This window comes from Sus scrofa, chromosome 11 (assembly GCF_054392235.1).
Source record: "Sus scrofa isolate SSC_HxYL_T2T_F1_AM1 chromosome 11, Sscrofa_HxYL_maternal_Yorkshire_Landrace_v2.0, whole genome shotgun sequence".
In the NCBI taxonomy this organism is placed as follows: domain Eukaryota; kingdom Metazoa; phylum Chordata; class Mammalia; order Artiodactyla; family Suidae; genus Sus; species Sus scrofa.
The window spans coordinates 49030016-49049714 of NC_139393.1; the positions used below are offsets into that span (position 1 = coordinate 49030016).

A 19699-nucleotide genomic window follows, 5' to 3' on the forward strand; every position below is an offset into this window, starting at 1 on the left:
CAGATTCTTCCTGGGCAAGGCTTTGTTGGGCCACTAAGGAAGTCTGGAAAAATGTATGGATCATGTATGCATGACCTTATGCAAATAGTAAAAAAGGCTGTGTAACACCACCAAGAGCTGGAATTCTAGCTCTAGAACTTCAAGAAATTTGATAGGACATGCTGAACAACCAGTTAATGCTGGCCTCCAGAGAATATACGTCCATAAGCAGTGGCCAGAAACAACTGCTATAGATTTGTTTGCTGAAAATTCTCTGAAATTTCTGTGGTCAAGAATCATATTTGCAATGTCAATGAGGAAATTTGCAGAATATTTTCACTTGTTCTCACTCTTCAAACCTAAGATTTTCTAACAATAACCTCTTAGAATCCACTGGATTGGTGATATTTGGGGTTCAATGGCTGATTCTTTAATACAAGTTTAAATACACACACATGCTTTTTAGGTGTTACTCTTTTAAGAAGCCTAATATACAGAACCCTAAAACAATTGACCTGTTCCACTACCTCTGAACCAAGTATTCAGTTGGTTTTATTGGAGCAACATCAACAAGAATCTTCCTGAAACCATCTCTTAGATCTTAATTCACTCAGAGTTCATGATGTTTTGGATTGCTCAGCTTTGAATGATATGAATCTTGGGCAATTGCAGGACTATAGGTGTTGAATTTATCTGAGTCTGATCTTCCTGGAAAGCAGGTTGAGAAATATTCCCCTCCCCTTTCATGTTCTGAGAAATGGTTAACTTGGAATGCTCATGTTTCACTGGCATATTCTAAGAACAAAGCATCTTCATCCTTCAGTTAAGACTCAGCTTTCTTCATGACTCCCTTATTTACCTAATTCTATGAACGCTACACTCCCTCCCTAGTCTTACAATATCTTTAATAAATTATTCTCCTATTATACTAACCTGAGTAATATCATGTCTAATAGTTCAGTAAATTTTGTCTTTTACAAAACTTGTTTATTAAAAAAGTCAATAGAATTTAGTAAATGGCTTGATACTAGGTACAGTTTGAGTATGGCAAGAAGAGGTCATTTTTATATGCTTATAAATGTATTTTAATTTTTGACAATTTACTATTATTCTTTTGTGTTAGAAATTTTTTCCTTTTTCTAACAAGCAAGACTGCTTTAATAAGGTAAGAAATTACCTGATGACCTAGTTATTTGCTTAGATTACATTAAAAAAAAGTTGTTTTTTTTTTTTATTCAGACCTAGTACTAATACTAACTCAGGCTCTGTTAATAGGTATATGTTTCTCAGAAAAAGTAAACTTCATCAAAATATTTTTGTACAATTCCTTCTAATAAAATGGTTATTTAGTAATACGTGATCTCAAACTATAACACCTTTTGCATTTCTCTATAGAAAATTGCCATGCATTGCTGTTATCACAGTTCAAGGAGACTTTTTATTTGTTTTGTTTACTATATTAATATTCATCAAGGACTTGCTCAGTAATAGGTACTGTTCTAAGCAGCTTAAATAATTTTCATGTTTAATAGTTGCAGTATTCTTATAGTAAGGAATCTCAGAAATGAAGAAGTTAAGTAATCTGCCCTAGTCACATATCAGGTAAAAGGTAGAGCCCGGATACAAGACGGTGTGGTCTGAACCCATATTGTAACTTAATGAAGGATACTTCCCAAATGCATAAGAAACTGTTTTGTATTTTTCACCCATAACAGCCCCTGAGGGCTAAAGGATTCTCTCCTTGATTTATTTCTATATTTGTTTCAATAGTACATGATACTTGATAGATGTTTTGCAGCTATGCTTTGAGAGATATGCAGTGGTCAATGGCCCCAAACCAGATCTAACTGACCAGAGGAACTCAACTGTGCTAATGAGACGTGGAGTTTTCCAGAAGTTACTTTTGCTTCATTATCATGCTGAGATCTCCATGCAAGAGAGGCATTTTTAGTCTGCTAAGCACAATGTGCCTTGTTCAAAGAACAGTGGAAGACTTAAATGCCCTAGCTGTGCCTGGCTTCCCTTGGAAATTTCCACTCCTTTCCTTGTGCCTAATCCTACTCCTTAAAGTTATTGTACTTCCCATCTCCCCTTTAAGGAAAAGGTGTGTTTAGAGCATGAGCTCTCCCTTCTCTTTCCCTTGATCAATGAATGAAGTTTCTGTTCTTCTCTCTCCATCTGATTTCCTTTGATTTGCATTTGAGACAATGGTGAAAGGACAAATAGAGGGGACACCATCCCATTGGGAATTAGTAACATATATCATCAAACTTGCTACAAATATTAGATAAAGTGAACTAGTAAAATTGTAAACTAGTAAACTGGAGTAAACCAGCAAAATGGAAGTCCAGTACTTCCTACCACTTTGATTCTCATTCATAATTATAGTTAAAGAAAAGTAGATTTATAAATACATATAATGTTTATTTCTCTGGAGGTGTTACAGAAAAGAGAGAGGCACCCTACAATTTCCCAAATCAGAGCTACTTAGCACTGTTAACATAAGAATCTCAAATATCATTTGGAATGCGTTTTCTAAAGATTCATCAGAAAATCATTTGAGATTTATTTTTGAGCCTCTAAGAAAGGACCTAGCAGAAAATGCCGCTTCTCCAAACAAGGTTTAGCAGTAGTAGGTATGTCAGAGATAAGTAGGAGGTAGTTAGAGAAAGAATATAATTTCTGGTGGTTCCCACTTTGGTGCAATGGGTTAAGGTTCTGGTCTTATTTCAGAGGTTGCACAGGTTTGATTCCTGGCCCAGCACAGTGAGTGGATATAGTGTTGCCACAGCTGTGGCATAGATTGCAGCTGCAGCTCGGATTTGATTCCTGCCCTGGGAATTTCCATATGCTGTGAGTGCAGCTGAAAAAGGAAACAAACAAATAAACTAAAAAGTGTGTAATTTATTTCTATATCTTCCTCCAAGCCTACTTTGAATCCCTCCTCCAACTTTTCTATCCTTATAAATGAGTTTCTTTGCTAAATTCTTCTTATTCTCAATCAATTTACTGTTTCCTCATCAACTTCTTTTACACCTAGCACTTAGTCTACCTCAACATTTTTTCAAGGTACAGGAATTATTTGCTTATAAGTGCGTTATTCTCACTGCTTTAGATATAAAAAAAAAATTTACACTTATGCCTCCTACACCAATATGGGTTCTTTTAATGTATTTCATTTAATTTACCTATATCCTATAAATTATAAATAATTATTTATAATTTTATTATGAATTTATACTTTGTATATGCTTACATAATTTGAAGCAAATTGAAGAACTGAGATTTTTCTTCAAATTTCTGACTGGTTATGACAGGTATTTTATTCAAAATAGTAGCACAATATATGAATAATAACACATGTCCCAAAAATGGTGTCATTAAAATAATATCTTTTATGACCATAGATTTTATTCATTGCTATTGTAAATGCATACACAAGAGTATGATACATTTATTAAAGAAATGTTTTCATATGTGCTAAACTACTTGCTAAGCAAAAAACACATGGAAAATTGGAGACTAGTCATCAAAACATAAACATTTTGGGAGTTTCCATCATGGTGCAATGGAAATGAATCTGACTAGAAACCATGAGGTTGCAGGTTCAATCCCTGGCGTCGCTCAGTGGGTTAAGGATCCAGTGTTGATATGAGCTGTGGTGTAGGTCACAGACTCGGCTTGGATCTGGCGTTGCTGTGGCTCTGGCACAGGCTGGTGGCTAGAGCTTTCATTTGACCCCTAGCCTGGGAAACTCCGAAAGCTGCAGGTGCAGCCCTAAAAAGACAAAAGACAAAAACAAAAACAAACAAAAAATAAACATTTGTTTAGTGATTAATCTACTTTCCTGTTCCTACTCTTCCTGATAGTGTGTAGGAGCTGTTGATTTCCTAGGATTTATTTCAACTTTTGTTGAATGTAGTATAAGATAAAATAAGATACTTCTTCAATGCTGAAGTCACCTTAGATTTGCTTTTACTGTACTCTTTTGTATTACTTTTCCAGTTCATTTCTTGTAGTCAAGCTTTTAGTTTCCATGGTTACTTTTGAAGATGTAATTTGGGGAGAGGATCAGAGTAAAAATCAATCAAGGCAGTGCTTGGACATGCAATTTAGCTATTCTCCCTAATGTGTACACTTCATGGTCTGTTTCCTAGAGTCCTTTAGGGATTCTACCAATTTTTTAACTGACATTAAACCAGCTTTAATCTAATTCCCCTTTTCAGAAATTTAAATTAAAAATAAATTCCCTATAAGCATCTCCCAAATCTGTTAATATCTAAACATATTATCTGTATTATTGTGCAATAATTGTGCTAATTATTGCACACCTTTTATATTTGAGAATAGAAGTAATGGAAGGAAGAGGTTTGGGACATTCAGAAAAACATAGGCATTCAAATGCATACTATTTCCAAAAGAATTTTAGCATTTTTTTGTTTGGGCATGGGGGTAAGGGATATAATTGGGAATTTCCAAACAGTCATAACTTAACTTTCTGAATTATTACTAAGCAGAAATAGACATTTAAAATACATTTAAGAGTTCCTATTATGTCTTAGTGTGTTAAGGATACAATGTTGTCTTTGTGAGGATACAGGTTTGATCTCTGACCTTGCTTGATGGATTAAGGATCCAACATTGCTGCAACCTATCTATGCTGTATGTCATAGATGTGGCTCAGATCTGGCATTGCTGTGGCTGTGGCTGTGACATAGGCTCAAATTCGACCCCTAGCCTGGAAACTTCCATATGGCACAGGGGCAGACATAAACAGAACAACAACAACAAAAAGAAATAAAATAAATACCTTCTAATATCTTAACTAACAGAAATGATCTGTCCAAATTTGGGAAAAATGAGCTAAAATACTAATACACTTATATTAAAGATACCAAGGTATAATGACTATATATTATCTAAGCACAATAAAAACACTTTACATTTTTTACTGGCATTAACCAAGTATCCACAAGTTAGTTTAATTTTTTTTTTTTTTTTTTTTTTAAATGAGAGTTGCAACGTTTATTTCAGGTTCTCTCTTGTTTTTTTTTTGTATTTTTTTTTTTTTCTTTTTTGCCACACAGGCAGTATGTGGGAATTCCTGGGCCAGGGATTGAACCTACGCCGCACAGCAGCAACCAGAGCCACAGCGGTGAGAACGCAGGAGCCTCAACCCGCTAGGCCATCAGAGAACTCCCTAGTTTAATTTTGGAGCCAATATTAACCATTTTCTCATAATTTTATATGTAATTTAGCATATTTAATAAAATGTATTTTCAACTCTGTATCATAAAATTCTTTTCTTTATTCTATGATGGATAGATTATAACTCTGAAGAAACATTTTGAATACAGAGGTAATGATGAATTAATAATAAATGTGAAAGTACTTCATAAATATTAAACATTCTTGTTTTGGAGTAGGGGCATTTAAGGTTGGAGAAAGACTATTGATAGTTATTTTCTTCGTGAAATAAAAATCAACTTTTAAAACTAATTATATAAACAAATAACATTTTCTTTATGTTTCTAAAATGAACTTTCAAAGTCTGGGTATTTTAGTTATAAATCTATGAAAATAGTAAGAAACTTTTTAAAGGGTCCCTTGATTTATATGTGTTCACATAAATTTAAGCACATTAAATTTCCTTGAACAATCAGATCAATTTATAGATTATTTAAACTCCCTCCAACATTTTATTGTACACATAAATATAACATGCATGTGTTTTAAGTTTGTATTTATCCTAAGACAGAAACCTTTCCAAAATTAGTCAGCTCTAATTAATATGATTAAAATTATAAATTCAATAATTTTAATATCCAAATTATAAAATTATAAATTCAATAATTTTAATATCCAAATGCTGTTTACAGTTGATTTTCTAACACATTAAAGTCTATTAATGCTGTTAAATTAATTAAACATGGAGGCCATTGACTGAGATGGTTCTAATACCAAAGGTAGCCTATGGAAGTAAACTGAAGTCTAAACCTGTAATTGCCCCTGAGTTACAAAATCAAACTGCTAAGGGCAGCCAATCATAACCAACTAAGCTTTAAGCTACAGACAACCAAATAATTTCCTTTCTTTGTTTCTGCACCTCTTCTATGTAAGTCTCTCTTCTATCCTATTGGCTTAGTGCTCCTAAACACTTGCAATTTGTGGCTGCTTGATTGTAATTATTTTTTTTTTCTCAAATACCTCAAACTTTTTATTATGCCTCTGTTTACCTTCTAACAATATGAACATTTTAATTACATTCCTCTGTTTTATACAAAAGACCCTGCTGTGGGTTTGATTTACTCCCTCATCTATACATCAATTCTGATTCACTTTGAAAATTCAAGATCCTCAGTGGCAGGGAAGAGCTTTGCCATTCTAAGTGGTAAAAAGAAAAACAGAGTCCCCAAATAATGTCATTTGTGCTAAATACATTTAATACCTAACCTAAGTGGTGATTTGACCTTCTTCAGAAATGTAATTTTAATCAACCGGTTTGGAATACTCTGGTTATCACCAGTGAGGTAATCTGTCTGATAAGCCTTCTTCATCTTGCAGGGGAAGAAGAAGCAATCTGCATGATAAAACCTCTTTTGTCCTCCCCCTCCCCCCCAAAAAGGACTCCTAGCCTAAGATAATTATTTCTCCCTTACTTTTTTTTTGTTGTTGTTGTTAATAGCACCCTTTCTCCATCTTCTTCCTTTAAAATTCTTCCATTACATACAACCTCCTCTGAGCTCCTTTCTAGTTGCTAGATGGTGTGCTGCTCGATTCATGAATCATTGCATAAAGTCAATTACATCTTCAAATTTACTAGATTGAATTTTTGTTGTTATTGGGTTTTTTTTTTTTGGCTGTGCCTGTGGGCATGTGGAAGCTTCTAGGCCGGGGATCAAACCTGAGCCAGAGCAGCAACCTGAGCCACTTCAGTGACAACAGAGTATCCTTAACCTGCTGTTCTACAAGGGAACTTCCTGAATTTTGTTTTTTAATGTAAGTCAGCTGGGGGTTACTTCTGAAGAAAACTTGAACTAATCATTTCAAGAGAACTGAGGATACTAAGAGTCACTGATTGGAGGAGTTTCCTGGTGGCCTAGCCATAAGGATCTGGCTGTTGTCACTGTTGTGGCACAGGTTTGATCCCTAGCCCAGGAACTTCTGCACTCCATGGGCGAAGCCAAAAAAAAAAAAAACAAAAAAGTTAGAAAAAGAGAAAGAAAATTAAAGAAAAGAATCAGTTGACCATAAACCAAAAATTTGGCTATTTGAGGTCAGGGATTACTTTTGTCCTCTCCAGTTGGTAATACTGAAACAAATTATAAGATAATAGATATTATATGAGCAAAGGATGTGCCTTCTCTTGTATCTTCCTTTTTAAAATTTGTCGGGTTTTATAATTGTAATGGCTTAGCATTTATGCATTTCACCTCTCTATTTCTATACTGAAACTTGGGAGAATCCAATGAGGAGCACCCTCCTCCACATATAGTTTCTGAACCAATTAAAACATTTGGACAAAGTAAAAACAAATGAGAACAGAGACATTGCCTTTATTCCTGACAAAGTTTATCCTGGGGTACATTAAGTAAATATGAGAACTAGACAAGATTGCTAACTCCTTATTGGTGCCTTCATTGATAAAACCAGAGAGAAACAGAGTGTGCAGAAAATGATGACTAATATTACTCAGCCATTAAAAAGAATGAAATACTGGCATTTTTAGCAACATGGATGGACCTAGAAATTATCATGCAAAGTGAAGTCAGCCGTACAATGAGACACCAACATCAAATGCTTTCTCTGACACGTGGAATCTGAGAAAAGGACAGACTGAACTTCTTTGCAGAACAGATGCTGACGCACAGACATTGAAAAACTTACGGTCTCCAGAGGAGACAGTTTAGGGAGTGGGGGATGTGCTTGGGCTGTGGGATGGAAATCCTGTGAAATCAGATTGTTATGATCATTATACAACTATAGATGTGATAAATTTGAGTAATAAAAAAAGTAAAATAAATAAATAAATAAATAAATAAATACAAACTAATGAGGAGACACACAAAAAAAATAAAATAAAGTTGGTGTTTCTTGAGGTTAACATTAGGTATTTTGTTAAAAAGCATGATTTCATTTAGTAACTCTGGGTGGGTCCCAGAATTAACCTTTCTAACAAACTCTTAGGTGTAGCAAAGTTGTGCTCATATAAATTTAAGCACATTAAATTTCCTTGTATATCTAGGCATTTACTAAATCTCCTAAAGTTAGATAGAAAAACAACTGGAAGCAGAATATGCTGATATCAATTGTAATGACAGATATAATCAAAACTTAAGAGGAATAATTCTCTCTGTTGAAAAAGGGAAGAAAATTTTCCTTCCCATTTTTTACTTCATAGCATTTAAATTAGAAAAATTTTGCTTTTGAATACTTTCTTCTCTCTTTAAAATATTTATAAATGCTTTTAAAAACTAGACAGAATTTTTATCAGCTTCATAACCTAGGACTGTCTTTCTCAAGGACATATAAGTGATCCCTTTGAAATGTAACTCTCAAAGAAGACAGCACCCTACCTCCCAGCTTCTGTTGGAGGAGAAGATTCTACCTGGTGGGACCCTTAATCCAAGCAAAATTACCAGCTGTCATAAAATTTTGAGTATAGTTTTTTTTCCTCTGGATAAAGCTAACTAGCTAACACAGATGGTCACCCCAATTATTGGGTAAAATTAGGATGAACAATGGGTGATAAATCGTGCTGTCAAGCTCTCTCACTTGAGAAGTAGATACTGTTTATCTTGAAAAAATATGTTTAATGAGTTGTATCTGCTTGGATACATAAGAGGAAAAGATTTTCTATCTTTGCAATCTCTTGAAAGGTTGACTGTAATGTACATTACATTCTGGTTTCACAATCACTCAATAATAAAAGATTTTTCATATGACTCTTGTGGAGAGATTTTCTGGATTGGAGAATTTTGTTTGTTTGCTTGTTTTTAATTTTTTTTTCCCAACGCTGTCAACCATCTACTACAGTACTACAAGTTCACTATTATTTAAAGGAGTAGTGGATGGTGAAAAAGACCAGGAATGTCTAGGGGAAAAAGAAATATGTCTTCGTGTATCTTTTTCTGCCATCTCCACAGCATATGGAAGTTCCCAAATCCCAGCTGCAGCTGCCACCAGCACCACAGCTGCAGTACAGGCCAGGGATCAAACCAGTACCTCCACTGAAACCGCACCATAGCAGGAAAACCAGGGAAGAAGTATTATTTTAACGTTATCCTTGGATCATATGATAGTTTTATATTTAGTTTTCTGAGGTACCTGCACACTGTTTTCCATACTGGTTATACCAGTATACATTCCTACCAACAGTGAACGAGGGTACTCTTTTCTCCACTGGCCCCTCCAGCATTTGCTATTTGTTGACTTGTTAATGATGGGCATTCTGACTGGTGTGAGGTGGTAACTAATTGTAGTTTTGATTTTCATTTCTCTAATAATTAGTGATGTTGAACATTTTTTCATATGCTTGTTGGACAGCCATATACCTGCTTTGGAGAATTTTAAGTCTTCTGCCCATTTTTCTTTGGATTGTTTATTTCTTTGTTGTTGAGTTGTATGAGTTATTTATATATTTGGGAGATTAGGCTATTGTCTGCTGCATCATTTGCAAAGATTTTCTCCCATTTTGTCTGTTTTTTTTTCCATTATTTTAATAGTCTCCTTTGCTGTGGAAAATCTTTTGAATTTAAGTAGGTCCCATTTGTTTATTTTTGTTTTTATTGTCATTATTCTAGAAGGTGGGTCAAAAAAATGTTGCTGCAATTCAATAAAAATAGTTCTATTTTTTGCCTATGTTTTCCTCTAGGAGTTTTATAGTATCTGGCCTTATATTTAGGTCATTAATCAATTTTGAGTTTATAATTGTGTATGGGGTTAGATAGTGTTCTAGTTACATTCTGTTATATGTAGCTTTCCAGTTTTCCCAGCATTGAAGGGACTGTCTTTCTATCACTGTATGTTCTTGACTCCCATGTCATAGATGAGTTGCCTATAGGTGTGTGGGCTTACTTCTGGGCTTTCAATCCTTTTCCATTGAACTATATTTCCTATATTTCTGTTTTTGTGCCAGTACTATAGTTTTTGTTTGTTTGTTTGTTTGTTTGTTTGTTTGTTTGTTTTGCTAACTGTAGGTTTGTAATATTGTCTGAAGTCAGGGAGCCTGATTCCTCCATTTCTAATTTTCCTTTTTCAATATTTCTTTGGCTCTTTTTGTTTCAATATAGATTTTAAAATATTCTATTCTAAGGAGAGAGGAATGAGTACACAGAGGCAGAAGAGAGTGATGCAGCCACAAACCAAGGAATGCCAGTAGCCACTGGAAGCTGGATGAGCAGAACAGATTCTCCTCTAGAGTCTCTGGAGGGTTCAAGGGAGGATTTTTCTCAAATAATACTAATTTTGAAATTTTGGTCTCCACAAATAAATTTCTGTTTTTTTTTTGTTGTTGTTGTTTTAAATATTCTCTTCTAGTTCTGTGAGGAATGCCCTTGGTAAATTTTATAGGGATTTCAATGAACCTGTGGGTTGCCTTGGGTAATAGAGTCATTTTGACAATATTGATTCTCCAATCCAAGAGCATCTTTCCATCTGTTTGTGTCATCTTTGATTTCTTTCATCAGCATCTTACATTTTTAAGAGTACAGGTTGTTTGTCTCGTTAGTTAGTTAGTCCTAGGTATTAATTCTCTTTGATGTCATGGTAAATGGGATGTTTTCTCTGATTTCTCTTTCCAATCTTTCATTGTAAGTATATAGAAATGCAGTTGATTTCTGTGTTTTAATTTTGTATCCTTCAACTTTGCCAAATTAATTGATGAGTTCTAACAGATTTCTAGTAGTGTCTGTAGGATTTTCCAAGTATAGTTGTTGCAAGACATGTTTCCTTGAAAACTCCATCTTGTCCTTCTTTACTTTATCCTATCTTCTTGTCTTACTTTATCCCATCTTCCTTCTTTGGAGAAACAGTCACAGTGCTGGTAAATGATTTAAGCTTAAGAGCAAAGACCTAAAGGCATAAATGACTTAAGCTTAAGTACTGTTATGTGCCTAGAGGTCAGAGTAAGAGCTTAACCCTTTACCACCTAAGTGGCTTTCTAAACAAACCCTGTATCATCCACCCATAGCCACTCCTCACTTAATCTCACAATAAAAGCAGTGTGGTTTCTTGAGGCGGTGCTCTTGGTCCCTGAGATCTGGAGTTCCCCGGTGCTCTTGGTCCCTGAGACCTTGAGTCCCGCGCTCTTGGTCCCTGAGACCTTGAGTCCCTGGCTCCCACCTTTACTTAAGATAAATGTCTCTGTGTCTTGTTTTATGTTAACTATTTTTCCTTAAGTTCCACAGCACCCGTTCTTCCCCATCCTGCTGAGCTGGCCCCGGCATATAGTATTATGTCATCTGCATACCGGGATAGTTTACTTCTTCCTTTCCAATTTGGATTCCTTTTATGTATTTTTCTTCCTTGATTGTCTTTGCTAGGACTTCCAAAACTATGTTGAATTGTAGTGGTGAAAGTGGACATCTTTAATGTCTTTTGACAGATGAATGGATTAAAAAGATGTGGTGCATATAGAATACTAGTCAGCCATAAAAGACAAAATAATGCCATTTCAGCAACATAAATGGAACTAGAGATTCACACAGTAAGAGAAGTAAGTTTAAAAAAAAAAGATAAATACCAAATGATATCATTTATACATGGAATCTAAAATATGGCACAGATGATCCTGTCTGCAAAATAAAAACAGGTCATGGACATGGAGAGCAGACTTGTGGTTTCCAAGGTGGAGGGGAAGGAAGTGAGATGAAGGGAAGTTTTGGGTTGGTGAATGCAAACTGTAATATTTGGAATGGATAGGATGGGCAATGTGCTGCTACTGTATAGCAGAGGCAACTGTGTGTAATTATGTAACTTTGCTGTACAACAGAAATTGAAGAGACATTGTAAATACACTATAATTTAATTTTTAAAAATTATCCTTAAGGACTTGGACATCAAATCCACAAAATAAAGTCAGACGATAATCACATGTGGATGAAAAATTGTCATCTACTTTCTTCCTCTACAAGAATAAAGTCACTAGCCACTACAGTCAGTAAACTTCAAAACATCCTGAAAGGCAGACACCCTTACAAATGGAATTTCCCATATAAATATAAATGTCTCTAACAAAATATCTACTAAGTTTTCAGAGTTTTGCTGTGTTTTCTGTCTTTTCTAAACTAACAAACTCAGATAAGACAATCCTTATACCAAAGGAACATATTTTGAGATGGCAAATTCTGCTTCCCTTCATACTTAAAAGATTAATTTTAGTTATTTTTCTTATTATTTGTACTGAATTTTTTATTTTTATTTATTTATTTATTTATTTATTTATTTATTTATTTTTGTCTTTTTGCCATTTCTTGGGCCGTTCCCACAGCATATGGAGGTTCCCAGGCTAGGGGTCGAATCGGAGCTGTAGCTGCCAGCCTATGCCAGAGCCACAGCAACGCAGGATCCGAGCCCCGTCTGCAACCTACACCACAGCTCACGGCAATGCCGGATCGTTAACCCACTGAGCAAGGGCAGGGATCAAACCCGCAACCTCATGGTTCGTAGTTGGAGTCATTAACCACTGCGCCACGACGGGAACTCCAAATTTTTTATGTTTTTAAAATACTAAATAAAACCACTGTGTACAGTTTTAACAAGTGACATGGATATGCTTAAAAGAATTCTACAAAGCTGCAAAATCTTAATTTTTTGTCTTTTTTTTAGGGTCGCACCATGGCATATGGAAGTTCCTTGGCTAGAGGTCCAGTCAGAGCTGTAACTTCTGACCTATGCCACAGGCAGTGAAAGTTGGGATCAAAACTGCATCTATGACCTACACCACAGCTCACAGCAATGCCAGATCCTTAACACACTGAGTGAGGCCAGAGATCCAATTTGCATCCACATGGATGCTAGTCAGATTCGTTTCTACTGAGACATGATGGAACTCCAAAATCTTAAATTTTTATAGTATCATTTCAATCTAGAAATATAAGAATAAAGATTTTTATATTATATTTCAGCTTTTTAAAATTTTCCAGAGTTATTATTTTACCATAGGTTTTAGCAGGTTAGTTGAATATTTGTATTTATTTTATTTTGTCTTTTTTTTAGGGCTGCACCTGTGGCAAATGGTGGTTCCCAGGCTAGGGGTCTAATAGGAGCTGTTGCTGCCAGCCTACACCAAAGCCACAGCAACTCCAGATCCAAGCCATGTCTTCAACCTACACCACAGATCATGGTAATGCTGGATCCTTAACCCACTGAGCAAGGTCATGGATCGAACCCTCAACCTCATGGTTCCTAGTCGGATTCATTTCCACTGTGCCACAATGGGAACTCTGAATGTTTTTATTTTCTAAATATAGGTTATGGTTTCTTCAAACTATACATGATGTAATTAATAATTAAGGCTTCTATTCTTATTCAGTCTATTGTTTCAGCATCTACTCAGAAGAAAAGAGCCGAATAGTAAATCCTGTATTGAAAAGAAAATTTCACTCCAAAGGGGAATTCTTAGCATAGCTGAATTAAGAGCTGACAGAGTTAATTTGTAAGAATCCTGGATTGGAGTCATGGCAGGGTAGATCGTAAGTCCCAGAACTCATTTAGCAGGTGACCTTGGTGGACAATATGCTTTTCAATAAATGGCACAATGATGTCCATTCCTCCTATATTATATAGGCTTAGAGTTCATTGTCAAAAAATCTCTTTCAATGTTCTCATTTGGTAAAATGGGTATGCACACTTCAGGTTTGAAATATAAACGTTAGAAGGCTAATATTATCTATATGTAGAAAATAGTTGATTGAAAGCAACAAATATATTAAAGAAAAATTCCCTCTCAAGAAAAATAATATTTATTTATAAAAAAGTTGATAGAGTATTTTTCAAGGTTTTAAATATGACCACTGTAAACTTTGCTGACAAAAAAAAATAGATATACCCTACTTTATCTTCTCCTCTACTCTTTAATATTTCAAACATAATTTGTCTGCTCCATTTACCTAATGTTTTCTGTATATTCTATGTATTGGAGAAAATATGTGGGCAAAAGGAAATGAAAATACTTAACAATACTAAACTGTACACTTTGAAATGGCTAAGATGATAAATTTTATGCTATGCATCTTTAAAGTTAAAAATCATTGATATTTTCTTAACAACTTGTATTTGTAATTACATAATTTTTCTGAAATGAAATGTGACTAATAATTTTGATCACATCCACATGTTGGGAAACTTCAGATTTCCTAATGTTTCCTTGACACATACTATCAATACTTTCCTTGGTTATCAGATTGCAAATATTTTCCCACCACCCAACAATAGAACCCAATTCCATGTTTTACATTGACTCAAAAAGAGGGAATTTCTTGCTTTTTGAGCTCCTTAACAGTTATCAGAACTCTTATTATAAGATGTGCATTTTTCCAAGCACTATTGCTAACTGTCTCAAATGAGTGACTACCAAAGAAAACAAAAATTAAAGATTACTTTTGGTGTCAGCATAGTATTTAGGGAGAAATAAACTTATGCTTTGATGAAAATACATATTTCTTGATTTTTGAAAAGTCAAGAAATAACGTGCCTATTTCTGCAGTAATTTTTTACTCAGCTCTGAATTGAAATTTATGGAAAAAAGATACACTGATAAAAGCAAATTTTCTATTATTTATTAATTATACTTAAAATTAACATGGACCTATTAAGGACATGTGTTATGTTTCCACTTTATGCTTTAAACAATTACAAACATTTGGCATAAAATAATGTGCATATCAATGTAACAATTTTGAAAAGTGGGGAATGAGATTTTTAAGTCTGCCTTCCTTCTAGCAATGATCATTAACATTACAAATGAACAGATCATAGATTTATTTCCCAAAATTCTAAGAGTTTTTTACAAACAAAATTCTAAAGGACTTCAACATGCAATGGATATATATACATATATATGTGTGTGTGTGGGTATGTATATATATGTATATATCATTCAGAATAACTAGCTTCCATGCTTACACTGAGCGTTATCATAAGGCAAAAGCCTATAATTGTACTGATTCTTTGGCTCAGCGTGTTCAAAAAGCAAAGCAATATGGTAAGACTAATGAAAACAATCATTCGTGTTTGCCAACTTCAGATTGCTTATTCAGTTGCAATAAATTTCAACCATCTTCTAGGATGACATATGCAGCTTTGATTAGCAGGACACTTTGTTTTCTGAATGCCAGAGACAAGCATGAGACTGTTTCTCTAAGTCCGCATAGCTTTGGAGAATGAGGAAGAAACATGTTTAATAAATCATCATTCTGCCTCCTGGTAGGACAATATCTGACTAAGAAATTAGTAAATCAATCAGATTATGTCATAGGAAATATCACATCTTCTAGTCTTGGTAACCTCTTGGATAGCGCCACAGATTACAAAGCAATTGGATGAGTTGTAGTCATGAAATTATCCATGTCACAAATCTAGGTCTCTCCTTTCAACTGGTCAAGCAAAACAAGCCTTTGGTAATTCTAGTTATTGTGTGCTACAATACAAATTACCAATAACCATTCCTGACCTAACTAATACATGAACAGATAGTGTTTCCACAGTACTTTGATGTTTTCTTGTCTCCCATAATTCTGTTTGATCTTCTATCTCTCTTGAGTAAGTAAATCTGCCAAAATCCTTGTTCTTGAAGAGTTTTCATATCTGAAAGTTCTCATTTTTGCCCTCAGATATAAAAATAACCACTCCAGCAAATAAAATCTCTTCAAATAAAAATAAGTCAAGTTTGCTTGATGACTACCACACAGGCACCTGCTCTCCCAATGTTCAGGGAAGCCATCTGTTGAAAAAGATGAAACACAATTTAAGAAAAAAATTACTATCCTAGAAAAAATATACAAATTATAATTTTTTAAAATACTCAGAGAGTTTTTTGGTATTCTATTGGCTAGGACTCAGTGCTTTCATCACTGTGGCCCAAGTTCAATCCCTAGTCTGGAAAATGAGATTCCACATCAAGTACCTGTACATGTATGCAACCAAAAACAAAAAACAAAACAAAACAAAAAAAAACCCTCATATGCATGAAAATAATCAATAAAATAAAAACAATGAAAATGACACTTACAAAAACAATAATATCTATATTGAAATGTTTAATACATGAAATCACATAGAATTTTTAACAAAACTAATAAATTCTTTAATATTTTTTAATGAACTTAAGCTTATAAAGAAAAGTTTTCAGCAAAGATATATTCTGGAGTTTCCGTGGACACGCTCGTGATGATATTTCACAGTGATAGCTTGGAGCATATTTTAGATGAAATAGCTATTATAGTTATTGAAGTTATTGTGAAGTTATTTCCCCAGATATTATACTTAAGTAAATATTATTCATTCATTCTAAACAGAGATGTAACTTCAATATTTCATCATTAATAGACCATAATTAAAATTGCTACAGGGCCTATTTAAAAAAAAAAATTCCACATGACTGTCATTGAAATGAGAAGTGAGATTTTTTAAATAACCCTGAAATTGAAGAGAATATATTAAAAACAATAATTTTTACAGAGTTTGTAATGAAAACTTATTCCATGAAGGTAAGCCAAGATTTTAATAATTTTTACTTTTTGATATCAATTATTTTTATTGGTTTTCTAAGAACAATTTATGCACATTAAAAATACCAGAGTAGACTAGAAATTATAGGATATTATTTTGAACTGAAGAGAAGGTGAGTTAAATGTAAGAAAAAAATATCTAGGAGTAAAATAACCTCAGATCATATGCATTATCTTATTTATTGAGAAAAGACATGGTCTCATGCTCTAAAGATGAAAATGACCGCCATTATCTAATTATAAATTAGTTGTTTAAATGTTCTTATTGTAATCTGCCGTCCCTTAGCAAGTTAAAAACAAATAGAAACAAAAATAGTTTTTCCCATATGATTTTTTTATTCCTTTAATTTAATGTCTTCTTTCTTCAAAAAAATCTAATTTAGTGTAACATTTCTTGTTTTTCTGATAGAAATTTGCTCAAAATGAGAAGAGAGCCATGTGATATTTTGATAGCATATTGTGTGTTGAGAATAATTTTTATAGATCATTAGTCACCTTCATAATCCCATCATATACTGTGATCTCTATATGATAATTCTATGATTGGAGTGTCAAGGGATAATATGTAAATCTGATGACATCAATGTCTAAACTTTGAAATATTTTTGACTCCTAAATACACACAGTTTTCATTGTCTCTCTTTTAGTTTCTAATGATTTTCAAGCTTAGTTTCACATCAGAGTCATCTAGGGACTTTAATGAAGTATATGTGTTCAAGCCCCAACACTCTGTAGGAATGAATGAAAGAAGTACTGGGTAGTTGTATTTTTGAAAGGTATCCCAAACACACTCTGATGTTCCTTCAATACTGAAAAATACTATGCATAGTTTCTGGATGAAGTATGGCATGAATGCCTTTACTTTATATCTATATTTATATTTGCATCTCTACCTTTATACATGCTTATATGTTCATATAAAAAGGTATCTCTGTTCTTTTCTCCCATATTTACTCGTTTGTATTTTTTTTGGCAGCGAATGATACCATTTTCTACCCAGGTGCTCATGACAGGAACCTAGAGCACATCCACAACCTTGGTTTTACTTCTTAACCTTGCACCTGAATAATCATCATCTCATAAATATCTCTGCAATCATCTTAATTACATTCATTCCTACTGTTTTCAACCTACTTCAGGTTACAGTTTCACCCTGTGTGAAGAGGAGAAGAATATGCCACTGTAGGATATGCCACTTTGGCATATTGATTATTTTGAACTAAAGGTACTTGGGAAATACTGAATACAAGAGGGATACTCTGACCCTTCTTTGATGCCTTTAAACAGGAGATAAATCTCCCATAGAATACGGTACATTCTGTCTACCAGACAGAAGGGATTTTAGGGCCAAGAATGTTGTCTAAAATCTCGGAACTTCTTCACCAACTTACTACCTCAAGTCTAAACCACGTTGTCTTGTTAATTATTCATGAATTTGTTTTTTCGTTGTTTGAAAAGTACAAAAGCTCCTTGCTTTGGTCACTTGTTTTGAGTCTCATATACTTATGGGATTTCCATTTGTACAAAATTAAATTGTTCTTCTTCTGTTAACCTGTTTTATGCCAATTTAAAAGTTAGGTTAGCCAAAGAAACAAGAAGGGTCGAGGAAAAATTGTCCACCTCTACAGTGAATTACTAAAATATGTCCTAATAAATTTCCGAATTTGATCTTGCTTCTCCTAATCATTCGTCACATCCTATCAAGTGCAATTATTTTTTTCATTTTGTGAAGTTTTATTGAAGTATAATTGATTTACATGCTTTGATAATCTCCACTATACAGCAAAATAATTGATATATATATATATACACATACATAAATACATACACACACACACACACACACACAATCCATTGTTTTTCAGATTGTTTTCCATATATATTATCACAGACTATTGAGTAGAGTTCCCTGGGCTGTACAGCAGGTCCCAGTGGGCCAGTCATTCCATATACCACTGTGTTCAAGTGCAATAATTTTAAAACATAATTCTGGTTATTTACTTTTTCTGCCTAAAATCCTTCATTAACTCTCCTTAAGCTTATAGTAAAGCCAAGATTTTATAACATGGTTTGGGGGCCCATGTCATAGATCCAATTTATCTCTCCAAACTTGTTTCTCACCACTTTATTTCCTGCACAATGAAACATGCCATATATTGTCCTTTCTGCAACTTTTTAATTATTCCATTCCTTAAACCAAACCACTCCCCTTATTTTTATCTTTTTAACCATCACTCATTGGCCATGCCTCATTCTACATATCATTTTCTAAAGGAAGATTTCTCTATCCAACATTTAAGTTCTCTCATAGTGTTAAGTATTTCCATTATCCCAGGACTTATCATTCTGTTTTCAGCATTTGATATATTCTACGTAATATACATTTGAAATATTTCAGAGCTTTTCAGCTCTTTCTCCTTGGGCCAGCTTTAGCTTATTGACTCTATATGTTTAACAATCTGCCCTGTTCGCCCTCTAGTGTTACACCTTTCAGCTTTAGAAGGACAACCTAAAAAGGTTGGCTATGAAATCAATTATTAGTAAGTTCAAGCTTCCCTGAAACTCCTTCTAAATATCTTATATATCTAGTGTGTGCAAATAAAGCAAATTCATGTATGACAGAGTAAACCGAGTTGCAAAAATAATTTACAATTAACGTATTTAGGAAACATTCACATATCTCCCCCCACCCCATGTCAGTAACTATGCCAGTCTTTGGAGATATGACAGTGAATGACATTCTCTCTTTTGTTTCTTTACAGCTGCAGCTAGACACAGCATGATAGCACCATGACAATGTACCAGAGGCACCCATGAAAGTGATTTTACCTAGGCTAGGGGAAACAAAATGAAAATGTTCATTTTATGTCTTAAAGCACACGTCTTGTTTTTTCAAATCAAATGCAAAAATTAAACCCAAAGTTACATGACAAAGTCAAATTTATTTAAAACACAAATACACATTCTTGCATGTGTGTGTTTTCTGCATA

At 34.0% G+C, this 19699-nt stretch overlaps 1 protein-coding gene across 9 annotated transcripts in view; it reads right to left on the reverse strand.

Annotated features, from left to right (window-relative positions):
• Window positions 1-14737: 14737 nt before the first annotated feature.
• The window catches only part of KLHL1 (kelch like family member 1), a 386276-nt gene continuing 381314 nt past the window's right edge, over window positions 14738-19699 (reverse strand). For 6 of the 9 annotated variants that reach the window (XM_003131017.5, XM_084982469.1, XM_021065654.2 and 3 more), the window contains one exon: window positions 14738-15922. In XM_003131017.5, coding sequence (XP_003131065.1) covers window positions 15863-15922 — 60 coding nt within the window. In that variant the 3' untranslated portion in view covers window positions 14738-15862. The remainder of the gene's footprint in view (window positions 15923-19699) is intronic. The other 3 variants (XM_084982471.1, XM_084982470.1, XM_084982473.1) reach the window with 1 other exon arrangement.